At 45.5% G+C, this 12,987-nt stretch overlaps 1 protein-coding gene across 1 annotated transcript; it reads right to left on the bottom strand.

Moving 5' to 3' along the window:
- Positions 1-523: 523 nt before the first annotated feature.
- On the bottom strand, positions 524-10,502 carry LOC129677373 (uncharacterized protein CXorf49 homolog). Its single transcript, XM_055608027.1, has 6 exons — positions 10,454-10,502; positions 2,666-3,909; positions 1,963-2,146; positions 1,387-1,523; positions 1,144-1,189; positions 524-781 (listed from the first exon to the last, which is right to left on the bottom strand). Exons 1-6 carry the CDS (start codon positions 10,500-10,502, stop codon positions 741-743), a joined length of 1,701 nt encoding a protein of 566 aa, XP_055464002.1. The 3' UTR covers positions 524-740.
- Between the last annotated feature and the right edge of the window lie 2,485 nt (positions 10,503-12,987).

Below are 12,987 nucleotides of genomic sequence, written 5' to 3'. Positions count from 1 at the left end.
AACTGAGTTCCCAAGGTGAAGGTTTTGCAATAGCCCAAGCATAATGTGCAAGTTTTGGTCAAACCCTCCCTGGATGTGTTGCCTCCACAAGGAGAGAATAGATCCAGAAAGGATGGATCCCAGGGAAGGGGTAAGATGAGTCTAAATGATACCCTAATGTCTGCTGAAATGATCCAGAATGGAGGTCCCCCTTTAGTTCAAAGGAAGAGCTCAGAAGTTTCTGCTGAATTCAGGGAACATCAGGCAAAAACAGGTTCTATGACTATTCCAGAGAAGGGCAGTAGTCAAGGAAGGAACAGGGACCGTGTGGAAGTGATGAAATGCAGCCTGGGCCAGGCTCCACCTCACAGAATCCAAACCTAGCACATAGGGATGAATGAGTGCAAGGCACCTTCTCAGAAGCAGAAATGCTTAGCCCAGGTTACCCTGAGGGCTACCGTTCTTAAGGGCCTGGGGAAAGGAACAACTCCCCATCCTTTTGCTGTGCCCCGACAAAAAGAGAAAGAACAGAAGACAGCAAAAACGACTTTAATATGCTGGGGCTGTCACCATGTGGAGACAGGGGGCCCAATCAGGGCAGCAAAGGTGGTTCCGACTGTAGAATAAGTAGAAGGAAGAAGCAAGGCCACATCCCCGGGGATCCATAGGTGGTAAGATACTGAATCCAGCCTGGCAGGCGAGACCTGGCTTCCTGGGCAGTCAGGAGTATGGGAAGGGCTGCAGATAGCAGTACCCTTACTTCAAAGGGCCTGGAACCTTTTGTTGAGGGCCCACATGTCGGCTGAAACGCAGGCATAAATGAGTATTCCAGACACAGACAGAGAGAACTAAACTACCCCAATTAACCTCTTTGCTCCTCTAACCACAGGGAATCCCCAATCAGCAATCTGCCTCCCAGTCCCTTTCCAAACAGTCCTGGGACTGATTCCTCCGCGCATCACTGAGTTCCAGGCGGAAATGTCCTCTGCAAGAGAACATTGTGGGCGGGCACTTGGGAGAACATACGCGCACAGCTCTTGTTGCATGCCACAGCAGTCAACGCACAGAGGACTTGTGGTACCTGCTTGGCTGGCCTTCCCTTGGCGCCTGACCGCCCCCCCCCCACCTCCGCCCTTACACACCCCTGCCCAAGGTCAGTCATACCTAGCTGCTTCCTCAGCCTGTGTGCTTCTTTCTCTAGCAAAGGACACTAATCCAGAAGACAAAAAAGTGAAAAGAAAAAAAAAAAAGATTAACACTTAATGTCCTGGCCTCCTTTCCATTTACACGCCCCACCCCACCCCCAAGTCCTTATACATCCCACCCTCAGTCCCGTGACAAGACCAGCACACAATCCTGAGAGAAAGGAAGTGGGCACAGGAGCCAGATTCACTAAGAGAACTCTACCTGCCGACATCCTAGTAGCCCTGGTGCTTGATTCTGCTTGTCCCCAACAGGGAATGGGGGAACCACAGATAGATCCTCATCACCTGAAAGAAAACACAAGATGCAGCATCCAGGCTTGAGATCCAGACGGGAAGGGCCTGGGGAGTTGTAAAATGAGGCAACATCGCCCTCTGCTGGCAGCGACTTGTACTTTTTCTTGGTTCTTCAGCTCCACCCTACCCGCCTGCCTTCCCTGCTGCCCAGGAACAGAGGCTCTACGGGCACTAGAAATTTAGCCCTGGGCTGGTGCTAATAGGGCAACAGCCACAGCCAGGAACTTAGTGAAGTCCAGCACAGTAGGGCTCACCAGAAAAGATTTGGAGTGCTGAAAGCCAGCTTCTAGAGTTGGAGTTGCCCCACTCTTTATAGCCATGTATATCATGATCCCTCTCATGTGAGAACACGGCCTGCCCATACCCAGTCTCCCATAGGCTCTCTGCCTAGACAGTGAAGCCCAGAAATAAGGCTGCAATCCCCAGTTACAGAACCTAACATTTCCCTCCTCTATCCCACTGCTATCAAACCCCAAAGACTCACCCCAAGGATTGAAGTCTCTCTGGCTCCAGGACAAAAGGAATGAACTTTCTGGAAAGTGGGGTGCTCCAGTGTTGGCATCACCACTGTTCATTTCCGCATGATCCACCAACTTGCAAGGTTGCTCTGCCCTGTGTGTTGGAACCTCACACACAAAAATTCTCACTGAGTATAGGTTGAGGAGGGGCTGAGGGGTAAGTGGAGTAACAAATGGAGGCTTGTGAAACTCATCCCATCTGCACCCTCTGCTCCACATCCAGGCTCAGGTCAAAAGGCAGAGCTCAGCCAGGAAGGAGCCTACAGGCACTGAAAAGGCTCAGGTCCTAGCCTGGCTTCCTTGGAAAGGAGTCAGGGAGGAATCAGGAAGCCCTTGGGACTGACTATACACCCAAGTTGTACAGCCCACACTTCACGGGATCTCTGGAACCAAATCACCCAAACTGGCAGCCAGGCCCACTTCCTACCCCAGCCTGATTAGAGAGAAGCAAACACACAGGGATGGGAATGTAACCCAGGCTCTCCTGATATCCACCCTTACTTACTGACCCTGAACATCCTAGTCAGGATTAGTGTCCCCTGACAAACCTCCAAGCCAAGGCAGGGGCAGAGGGAGCGGGGGGGGGAGAGAATGTGTGGGCTGGGAAGGAGAAGAGGAAAGGGAAGGGGAAGGAAAGGGTGAGAGGAAGCAGAGGATTAGTCTATTTACTTGGGCATGGAGAGTTTCCTTGAGCTTGTAGGACCCTGGTGTTGGGGTCACCACCGAGAAATTCTTCATGATGTGTTTACGCACAAGGCCCCTGTCTGCCCTGGCTGCTGGCAAGGTCTTCCTTGTATTCTTTACCACTGTTTTCTTCCTGGGTGTAGCATCGGTGGGCTCAGTGGCCTCTACAGGTGTTGTGAAGTGCTTCTTGGAACTCTCTAGTGTAGAGGCACACATTACTGTAGGGATGGTGGCTGTTTCCACAGGAGCTGCCTTGGGTCTTTGCCCCCACAGTATGCCAGGCCTTCTCCCGATGACTTTTGGGGTATCCTGTAGGGGCTTCTTCTCCTGGGTTGATTTCTTTTTAGGATTAGCCTTCCAGAGCCCACCAGCAACAGCTCTTGGGTAACGGGACCTGCTTTGTTCCTTGCCTCTGAACACAGCTGCTTTTCTGTTCGAACAAGAGGCCCCTAGCTTGCTCATCCCCAAGGTGTGGCTCCTAGGCGCAGACACCTGCTGAGAGCTAGCCGTGTTATGAAAACTGTCTCTGGGCTGGACATTCCTTTTCCGGGTTCTGACTGCTGGATTCATAGCATTGCCAGATACGATCTGTTCTCCATTCTTGAAGCAAATGGTCACCCTCATGACTTGCACCTCACTACACTCATCTGTCGAGGAGTCAGAGTCAGGCAATGGATCTTGGATCTCTTCAGGGACGACTTTCTTACTCTTGACGCATTTCTTCTTCTTTTTTGTCCTGCAGGCCCTGGCTCCTTTGGCCCTTCGGTGCTGGACTGGGGCCACAGAGCCCTGCTTTACATCTACCAACCTTTTGCTCGGCCTGCCTCTCCTGCTACTGTCTGCCTCTGCGCTCATCGGAGGCTGTTGGGTGGTACAGCTTTTTGAGGGTAAGTAGCTTCTAGCATCCCGGCTCACCTGGTCAGCTGGCTGTCGCACCTTCTTGTCAACCTTGTCACTGACAAGAGGTAAGCAGTCCACAACATCTCCTTTGTCGATGGCTGAGGCTACAGACTGCTCTCCGTGATCTTGATAGACCACCACTCCCGATTCCAGCACCTGTAATTTGGACCTTGAACCAAATTCAGAGTTGTGCTCAGTCTCAACCTCATTCTCACTTAGGCTATTCGGTGAAGAGCTCATGTCAGGGTCTAGGTTGAGATCCCGTAGTGAGCAGAGACCATCGAGACGGATGGCAGGGGCTTCCCCATCCTCGGGATCCAGGACTACTTCTTCAAGTGCCACCACCTTGTTGAAGCTCAGGTTTTCGGGGATAGTCTACATGGCCTGGCCTGTGAGGACAACGGTATCCCTAGTCTTCACTGGACCACCTAGGCCTTCAGAGACATGGTCACCATAGACACGCACACACTAGTGCGAACCTCAAACAAGAGAAACCTTCTAATGCCTTGATGTCCTCACCATGGCCTTCTCATTGGCTTACCCTCCACCAATCAGATCAATCCTTGTTGAGCCATTGTCCAGGCCCTAACCAATAAGAATAAGGATGCTTGGTTGTTGAGAATTCTGATCCCAGCTGGTCCAAACCGGTTTTGGGGGGGGGTGTTGTAAGGGGCCTTTGATGGAGTTGTGGAGGAAACTGAGGTAGGTGGGAGGTATGGTATGTGGATGGAACCTTGAGGTTATGGTGCAGTCTGCCTTTTCTATCTTTTCCTCAACTTCTCTGGCAGGACTTCTTATGGAAGGAGAACTGCACCCTTTGAGGCTCTTTCTCCTTGTAAATTGGAGGAAATAACCACACATAGGCCAGGGGCTTGTGAGGATTCAGTGTCGTGACGCCTGTGGAGCAGTCAACACAGAAACAATTTGAGAGCCTCTGTTTCATAGCCAGACATCCCGCTCAACAGGACAGTGGGCAAAGAAGACCATAGCCAGATTGGTACTCTACAGAAGGGACAGATACATAGAAGATGGTTTTCGAGCCATGGGCTGTATAGACAGCAACTGTGACTGTAAGGGACCATGTTCCCACGATGCTGTATTGACAGGCTACAATTTTCCCACTTCTTCCAGACCCCATGCCATCCTCGCCTCTAGTTAAGGCAATGAGGAGGGAATCTCCTCGGTCTAGGACCAAGACATTTAGTATCATGGATCCTGAAGTTGCAAACTGAAATCAATGTTCACAGACTAGGTTTGCAAACACGAAAGAGCTTTAACCCTACCAAGGGTGGTCGAGGTTCAAAATTTTAGTCTGCCTACCTCTTGAGGTGAAGGATGCCACTAGTAAAGGGCATCTCCTTGAGTGGGTAATTTGGCAGAGTCAGTGAAACACAAATCACAATGTGCTTGGCAATTTCCTTAAGCACTCTGATAAATTTCCCATCCCTTTCAAGACAGCACCCTAGGTTCGGGTAACTGCTAACTGCTGCCCTTCTAAAGTGAAGAACTCAGTGCCGGGAGGGCAAGGACACAGTCACAAGGGTGTTGACGAAGGTAACCTTTTGGGAACTCTCTGAATTCCCCTGGGTAAGGGAATGCACTCTTGCAGACTAATCCATGCACCCAGCTGGTGAAATGGAGGCAGCCTACACCCCAAGGTTGTGTTTGACATGTTTCAAAAGTAAGAATGACTGCATAAAGTAAATTCCAGGATGTTTCCTAGATTTGGATACACATGTGTGAATTAAAAATCTCAGTCAGGCATATGTGATATTTGGAAGTGTATACAGAGGAGTACAGTTTAAAGGCCTAGAATGGAAACACAAGGAAGGCCTTGCAGGGACAGGGAGGCACCAGTGTTATCATACTTTGCCTGAGACTGTCTTGTACCCAGCTTTTCCCAGCTGAAAGTGGGAGTAGTTCTTTCCTTGTTTTCTAGAAGGTTCCAGAGTGCTAGTATTTCCCCTGCTTGCCACTGAATTTTTCCATTTTTTACAATTTATTTTTATTAATGACACTTGATTCACTTTGTATACCCCCTGTAGCTCCCTCCCCTCCTTTCCACCTAACTCACCCTCCCTCCCTCTACCCCACCTGTACCCCTCCCCCAGTCCACTGATAAAGGAGGTCCTCCTCCCCTTCCCTCTGATCCTAGTCTATCAGAACTCATTAGGAGTGACTGCATTGTCTTCCTCTGTGGCCTGGTAAGGCTGCTTTCCCCTCAGGGGGAGGTGATTAAAGAGCAGGCCAATCAGTTCATGTCAGAGACAGTGCCCATCCCTATTACTATGGAACCCACTTGGACTCTGAACTGCCATGGGCTACCTCTGTGCAGGGGTTCCAGGCCATCTCTATGAGTGGTCCTTGGCTGGAGTATCAGTTTCAGAAAAGACCCCTGTGCGCAGACTTTTTGGATCTGTTGCTGTCCTTGTGGAGCTCCTGTCCTCTCCAGGTCTTACTATCTCCCACTTCTTTCATAAGATTCCTTGCACTGTACCCAAATTTTGGCTATGAGTCTCAGTATCTGCCTCAATACCCTGCAGGGTAGAGTCTTTCAGAGGCCCTCTGTGGTAGGCTCCTGTCCTGTTCCCTGTTTTCTCCCTCTTCTGATGTCCATCCTCTTTGCCTTTCTGAATGGGAATTAAGCATCTTACCCAGGGTCCCCCTTCTTGATTATATTCCTTGGGTATGCAGATTTTAGTATGTTTATCCTATATTATATGTCTAACAGCCACTTATGAGTGAGTATATACCCTGTGTGTCTTTCTGCTTCTGGGATACCTCACTCAGAATAATCTTTTCTAGTTTCCACCATTTACCTGCAGATTTCATGATTTCCTTGTTTTTTTATTACTGAGTAATATTCCATTGTGTAGGTGTACCACAATTTCTGTATCCATTCCTCAACTGAGGAACATCTGGGCTGTTTCCAGCTTCTGGCTATTACAAATAAAGCTGCTACAAATATGGTTGGGCAAATGTCCTTGCTGTATACTTGAGCATCTTTTGGATATATGCCTAGGTTCCCAGAAGAACTAGAGAGCCAAGTTTCTATAGTTCTCTCTGGTCTTAAGTATTTATCAATCTACCAATCCATAGAGCTAGTTTCATGAGCATTTTGTTGAAAGCACTTTGATTATTCAATACTGTTGGCTTTCTAACACCCATCTGAACATAGCTTATCTCACACTCCTGTGCCTGTGTAAATCACCTGCCGCTGTCTTGTGAGGAAGTGCTACAGACTTCACTTGGGGCCATGTTTAAGGGGAAATCATCAGAAAAGCACAAAAATGTAAAATATGTGACACTAAGAAAAAGATACTTGATTGTAACTTAAAAGGGAAGATAGTCCACATTTTTTACCCAATTGAGTACACACTTGGCCAATGAAGTAACTTTAATTTTTAATCCTATTTGCACATGGTTGCTAATGGCTCTGAACGTCCACCTGTATTGACCTTGGGGCAGAAATAAAGTTTAGTAAATAGTTGAATTAGCAACCATGGAATCAGCGCTTTATCACAGTGATTTAATCTCAATCTGTATGCTACTCTATGCCTTTGGGTTTTTTTTAAAGTATTTATTTTTATTTTATGTGTATTGTTGAATGAATATTAATAATTAATATTTGTTCATAATATTTTAGTAAAGCCTTCTTTATTCCTTGACCAGCAATTTCCCCAAATAGCCACACATAGGGACTATGATTTATTCAAAGCTAAGCACAGAGCTGAGTATAAAATCTAATCTACTATCCTGCTATCAGTCTATATTTTTCCCATCCAAAATCCCCAATACATTATTATCTTCTCTGGAATCAGTCCTCTCTCTCTTCCTTTCCTGAATCTCTGTTCTTGTAGTCTATCTCCACCCCACCACACCCCCCACCAAAATTGCTCACCTTGGCTGTTCCTCCCTCTCCATACTCAGCCCAGTGTCAGCAATTTTATTATCCAATCAGAAATAATTTGGGAGGCAAGGGTTACAAAACGTCATTTTGGGTCCGTGAGTGTTTGCTCGTAAAAGACAGCAAGCAGACCTTGGGGAGCAAAATACATAGCACCAGACGAACCCCCAAAATGTATGTATAAGTGGCTGCATGTATATTGTGCACCAGGTGTGTCTGATGCCTAAGAAGGCCAGACAAAGGTGATGGATCCCCTGGAACTGTATCAGTAGATGCCTGATGTAAGTGCCACCAGGCCTGTTTTGGTTTTTTTTTTTTTTTTTTTGACAATGTTATGCTTGAATACTGAATTTACATCATTTCTACCCTTCTCTCTTCCAACTCCTTCTATGTTCTTTCGCTCCATTGAAATTCATGACTTCTATCTACCTGTTTAGCTAGCTATCTGTCTATCTATCCATCCATTCGTCTATTTATTTATCTATCTATTGGTTTTTTGAGACGGGGTCTCTCTGCATCCCTGGCTGTCCTGTAACTTACTCTGTAGACCAAAGCTGGCCTCAGAGATCTGCCTGCTTCTGCCTCCTGAGTGCTGGGATTAAAGGTGCCTGGTTATGACTTCTTTTTAAATGATTACTGTAAATACTGGGTTCATTGCTTATATACATGTATTTGGGTTTAAAAGTTTATGGGGTTGGATTCTTTTTTTCAGAATCTCTCTCTTTTTTAAATTATTCCTTCACATCCCATATTGCTTGCCTTGATTCATTCAGCTGTTTATTTGTATCATTTTGAATTCATTGATGATTTTAAGTCAATCTTTGAATCTTTGTCCCAGCATTTCATCCACTTCAGTTACTGGAGTCATAAACCTCTGAAGGAGTTATATTGACTTTGTTTTTGCATTGAGATCTGTGTGTCTGGTGGAATGGGAGTCTCTTCCATTTTCATGTGTCTCCCTAGTAAACAGCTTTCTCTTGGGGGCTTGATCATGAAGACTGCTCTAAGAGGAGAAAAGAAACGACAACAACAATGAGAATAACACATAACCAAGCCAGAAGTCCAGGCATGGTGGTACAGTCTTTACTCTTAGAATGTGGGAGACTGAAGCAGACCATGGCAAGTATCAGGCTGGTGTAGGTTATGTAGCAAGACCCTATTTCAAAAATCAAGAAGGATGTAGTTCAGTATAAGAATGCTTTGTTTAGCAATCGCAGAGCTTTGGGTTTGTTCTTCGGTATTACAAAATAAAATAAATTCCTCCAAACATAGTTTCAGAACAGCTGCACCACCAATAGCAACAGAAAAGAAAGTAGGAAATAGTACAGAGCAAATGTAAAGGCAAAAAGTTAATGAGGGTAAATGAATAATAATAAAGAATAGAAAAGGGAGATGGGGCAAGAAAAAAAGAAGCAAGATTTTTTAAAAAATGGAAAAATGTAAAAGAGAGAAGTAAAAACCCAATTAAAAATAAGTAAATAAAATGAGATAAAAGTGAGAAAACGGGAACAAAAAACTGAAAAAGAGAATAATGAGTAAAAAATTTGTTTTTGTTGTAGCACTTGGATTGAAAAAATCTCTTTCCGACTGTTTCTCCAACCAAGGACCACGTGTGGATATAACCTAGAACCCCTGCTCGGATATAGTCCATGGTAGCTCAGTGATCAAGTGGGTTCTATAGTAAGGGGGAACAGGGACTATTTCTGACATGAACTCAATGGCTGGCTCTTCTACACCCCCCACCCCTGATGGGGGAACAGCTTTTCTAGGCCACAGAGGAGGACATGGCAGCCAGTCCTGAAGAGATTTGATAACCTAGGGTCAGATGGAAGGGGAAGAGTTCCTCCCCTATTAGTGGACTTGGAAAGGGGCAAGGAGGAGATGAGAGAGGGAGGGTGGGATTGGGAGGGAATGAGGGAGTGGGATACAGCTGGGATACAAAGTGAATAACCTGTGATTAATATGAAAGAAAGAAAGAGAGAGAGAGAGAGAGAGGGAGGGAGGGAGGGAGGGAGGGAGGAAGGAAGGAAAGAAAGAAAATGTCTCTTTCCACGTCTTTTATTGGAAATCCCCAGAAGTGGGTGGGGTTAGTGAATCAGCTGAGGCCTATTGTGATGAGGCTCAGCTCCTGTTAAATAGGCTGGTCTGTGCCTCACATTTCCCACTAGTTCTGTTAAGTGTGGCTCATCTGTGACAGGGGTAGGTTCCTTCTAGAAGCTGTGCGTGCATATGCAAATCTAGAAGGCACTGGATAAGCTCAAGTTTCAATTCCTCGGATGCCATCACCATAGAAATTTTTTGAGATAGGGTCTGTCCCTGGCCTGGAACTTATCGACTAGGCTAGGCTAGGCTAGCTGTCCAATAAGCCCCAGGAATCTTTCTGTTTCCACCTCCTCAGTGCTGGGATCACTTGCATGTAATCCCATAGAGACCTCCATAGTTGGCTTTTTTTTTTTTTTTTTTTTTTTTTTTTGGAGACATGTTCTCAATGTGTAGCTTAGAACTAACAAGGTAGACCAGGACATCCTTGAACTCACAGAAACCCACCTACCCATGTCTCCCATGTGTTAGGATTATATAGGCATATGTCATGCTTGGCTTTTTTATTATGATGACGATTTTGACATGGGCTTTGGGATCAAACTCAGGATGCCATGCTTGGAAGGGAAGTGCTTGATCAACTGGACCATCTCCAAAATCCCCTGTTTGCAGAAGGTCAACAAAGTTTGGATTCCATTAAAGCCCCTATTCTGTGTACCCGGGAATGTGGCAAATGGAGAAATCACGATGCCGTGGTTGAAATGTGAAACGTCCCCATAGACACATGTATTTGACCACTTAGTTCCCAGATGGTTGCGCTGCTAGGAAGGTTATAGAACCACTAGGATGTGAAGCTTCGTTAGAGAAAGTATGTCACCAGGGGGTGGGCCTTGAGATTTCATGGCCCAGCCATGCTTCCTGCTCACCCTCTATCTCCTTCTTGCAGATACAGTGAACTTCTGCTCCTGTCGCCATGTCTTCCCTGCCCTGATGGAATTTATCACTTGAACTGTGAGCCAGAATAAGTCCTTAAGCTGCATCTTGTTAGATATTTGGACCCAGTAGTGATGAAAGTAAGTAATATACACTGTGTCTCCCCAAATGCCTCAGGAAATAGGACATATATATGGATAACTTGTTTCACAACCTGCAACCTGCACTGCTTGAAGTTTAGCTTATGGCACACTCTCTCTTTCCCATGACTGCTTCTCCTTGTGTCCTCCTGTTTGATAGCTCGTGATTATAGCACTCAGAGTCTTCTTGCTTGGAACGAAACTAGTCTAGAGATCTGACATCAATCACAATTCAAAGGAAACCCTGTTGTAAGTGATGCATATAGTATTTGTTGTCCCCATCTTCTTTTTTTTTAAATCATTTGTTGTTTTTTTTAATTAAGTGTGGTTTTCTATTTTTTTAATTTATTTATTTTTATTAATTACAGTTTATTCACTTTGTATCTCCCCATAAAGCCCTCCCTCCTCCCCTCCCAATCCCATTCTCCCTTGCCCTTCTTCACACATGCCCCTCCCCAAGTCCACTGATAGGGGAGGTCCTCTTCTCCTTCCTTCTGATCTTAGTCTATCAGATCACATCAGGAGTGGCTGCATTGTCATCTTCTGTGGCCTGGTAAGGCCGCTCCCCCATCAGGGGGAGGTGATCAAAGAACAGGCCAATCAGATTATGTCAGAGGGAGTCCCTCTTCCCATTACTATGTAACCCACTTGGACACTAAACTGCCATGGGCTACATCTGTGCAGGGGTTCTAGGTTATCTCCATACCTGGAACTTGGTTGGAGTATGAGTCTCTGGGAAGTTCCCTGTGTTCAAATTGTCTGGTTCTGTTGCTCTCCTTGTGGGGTTCCTGTCCTCTCTAGATCTTACCATTTCCCACTTCTTACATAAGATTGCCTGCACATTGCCAAATAGTTGGCCATAAGTCTCAGCGTCTGCTTTGATAGTCTGCAGGGTAGCGCCTTTCAGAGGCCCTCTGTGGCAGATTCCTAGGTTGTTTTCTGTTTTCTTCTTCTTCTGATGTCCATCCTCTTTGCCTTTCGGGATGGGGATTGAGCATTTTAGTCAGGGTCCTCTCTCTTGATTAGTTTCTTTAGATGGACAGCATTTAGTAGGTTTATCCTATGTTATATGTCTATAAGAGTGAGTATATACCCTGTGTGCATCTTTCTGCGCCTGGGACAGCTCACTCAGGATGATCCTTTCCAGGTCCCACCATTTACCTGCAAATTTCATGATTTCCTTATTTTTCATTGCAGAGTAATACTCCATTGTGTAGATGTACCACAATTTCTGTATCCATTGTTCAGCTGAGGGGCATCTGGGCTGTTTTCAGCTTCTGGCTATTAAAAATAAAGCTGCTACAAACATAGTTGGGCAAATGTCCTTATTGTGTACTTGAGCCCCTTTTGGATATGTGCCTAGGAGTGGTATGGCTGGATCTTGGGGAAGCACTATTCCTAGTTGTCTGAGAAAGCGCCAGATTGATTTCCACAGTGGTTGTATGAGTTTGCATTCCCACCAGCAGTGGAGGAGGGCTCCCCTTTCTCCACAACCTCTCCAGCATGTGTTGTCACTTGAGTTTTTCATCTTGGCCATTCTGATGGGTGTAAGTTGAAATCTCAGGGTCGTTTTGATTTGCATTTCCCTGATGGCTAATGACATTGAGCATTAATTTTAAGTGTTTCTCTTCCATTCAATGTTCCTCTACAGAGAATTCTCTGTTTAGCTCTGTTCCCCATTTTTAAATTGGATTACTTGGTTTGCTGTTTTTCAGCTTCTTTAGTTCTTTATATATACTGGATATTAGTCCTCTGTCAGATTGAAGGTTGGTGAAGATTCTTTCCCAATCTGTAGGCACTCGTTTTGTTTTGATGATGGTGTCCTTTGCTTTACAGAAGCTTTTCCTTTTCATGAGTTCCCATTTATTTATTGTTGCTCTTAGAGCCTGTGCTGTTGGTGTTCTGTTCAGGAAGTTGTCTCCTGTGCCAATGAGTTCAAGGGTATTCCCCAATTTTCTTCCTAACTGGTTTAATGTGTCTGTTTTTATGTTTTTATGTTAAGATCCACTTGGACTTTAGTTTTGTGCAGGGTGATAACTATGGATCTATTTGCATTTTTCTACATGTAGACATCCAGTTAGACAAGCACCATTTGTTGAAGATGCTATCTTTTCTCCATTGTATGGTTTTGGCATCTTTGTCAAAAATCAGGTGTCCATAAGTGTGTGGGTTTATTCCTGGGTCCTCTGTTCGGTTCCATTGATCCACCATTCTGTTTCTATGCCAGTACCGGGCAGTTTTTATAACTGTTGCTCTAAAGTACAGCTTAAGATCAGGGATGGAGATACCTCCAGAAGATCTTTTATTGTAGAGGATTGTTTTAGCAATTCTGGGTTTCTTGTTATTCCATATGAAGTTGAGAATTTTTCTTTCCAGGTCTGTAAAGA

Source organism: Psammomys obesus, unplaced genomic scaffold (assembly GCF_907164565.1).
Source record: "Psammomys obesus unplaced genomic scaffold, mPsaObe1.curated_primary_1811, whole genome shotgun sequence".
NCBI lineage: Eukaryota > Metazoa > Chordata > Mammalia > Rodentia > Muridae > Psammomys > Psammomys obesus.
The sequence above is the reverse complement of the archived record's forward strand: the minus strand, read 5'-3'. Positions and strand labels throughout refer to the sequence as shown.

What these genes read in the sequence shown, in the direction of transcription:
- LOC129677373 (XM_055608027.1), bottom strand. Translation starts at nt 10,502, where the DNA reads ATGGCGACAGGAGCAGAAGTTCACTGTATCTGCAAGAAGGAGATAGAG. An exon ending in CTGCAAGAAGGAGATAGAGG is followed by an intron (nt 3,910 to 10,453) that starts GTGAGCAGGAAG and finishes TGGCACTTGAAG; the next exon opens with AAGTAGTCCTGGATCCCGAG. An exon ending in AGGAAACTCTCCATGCCCAA is followed by an intron (nt 2,147 to 2,665) that starts GTAAATAGACTA and finishes CTTACCCCTCAG; the next exon opens with CCCCTCCTCAACCTATACTC.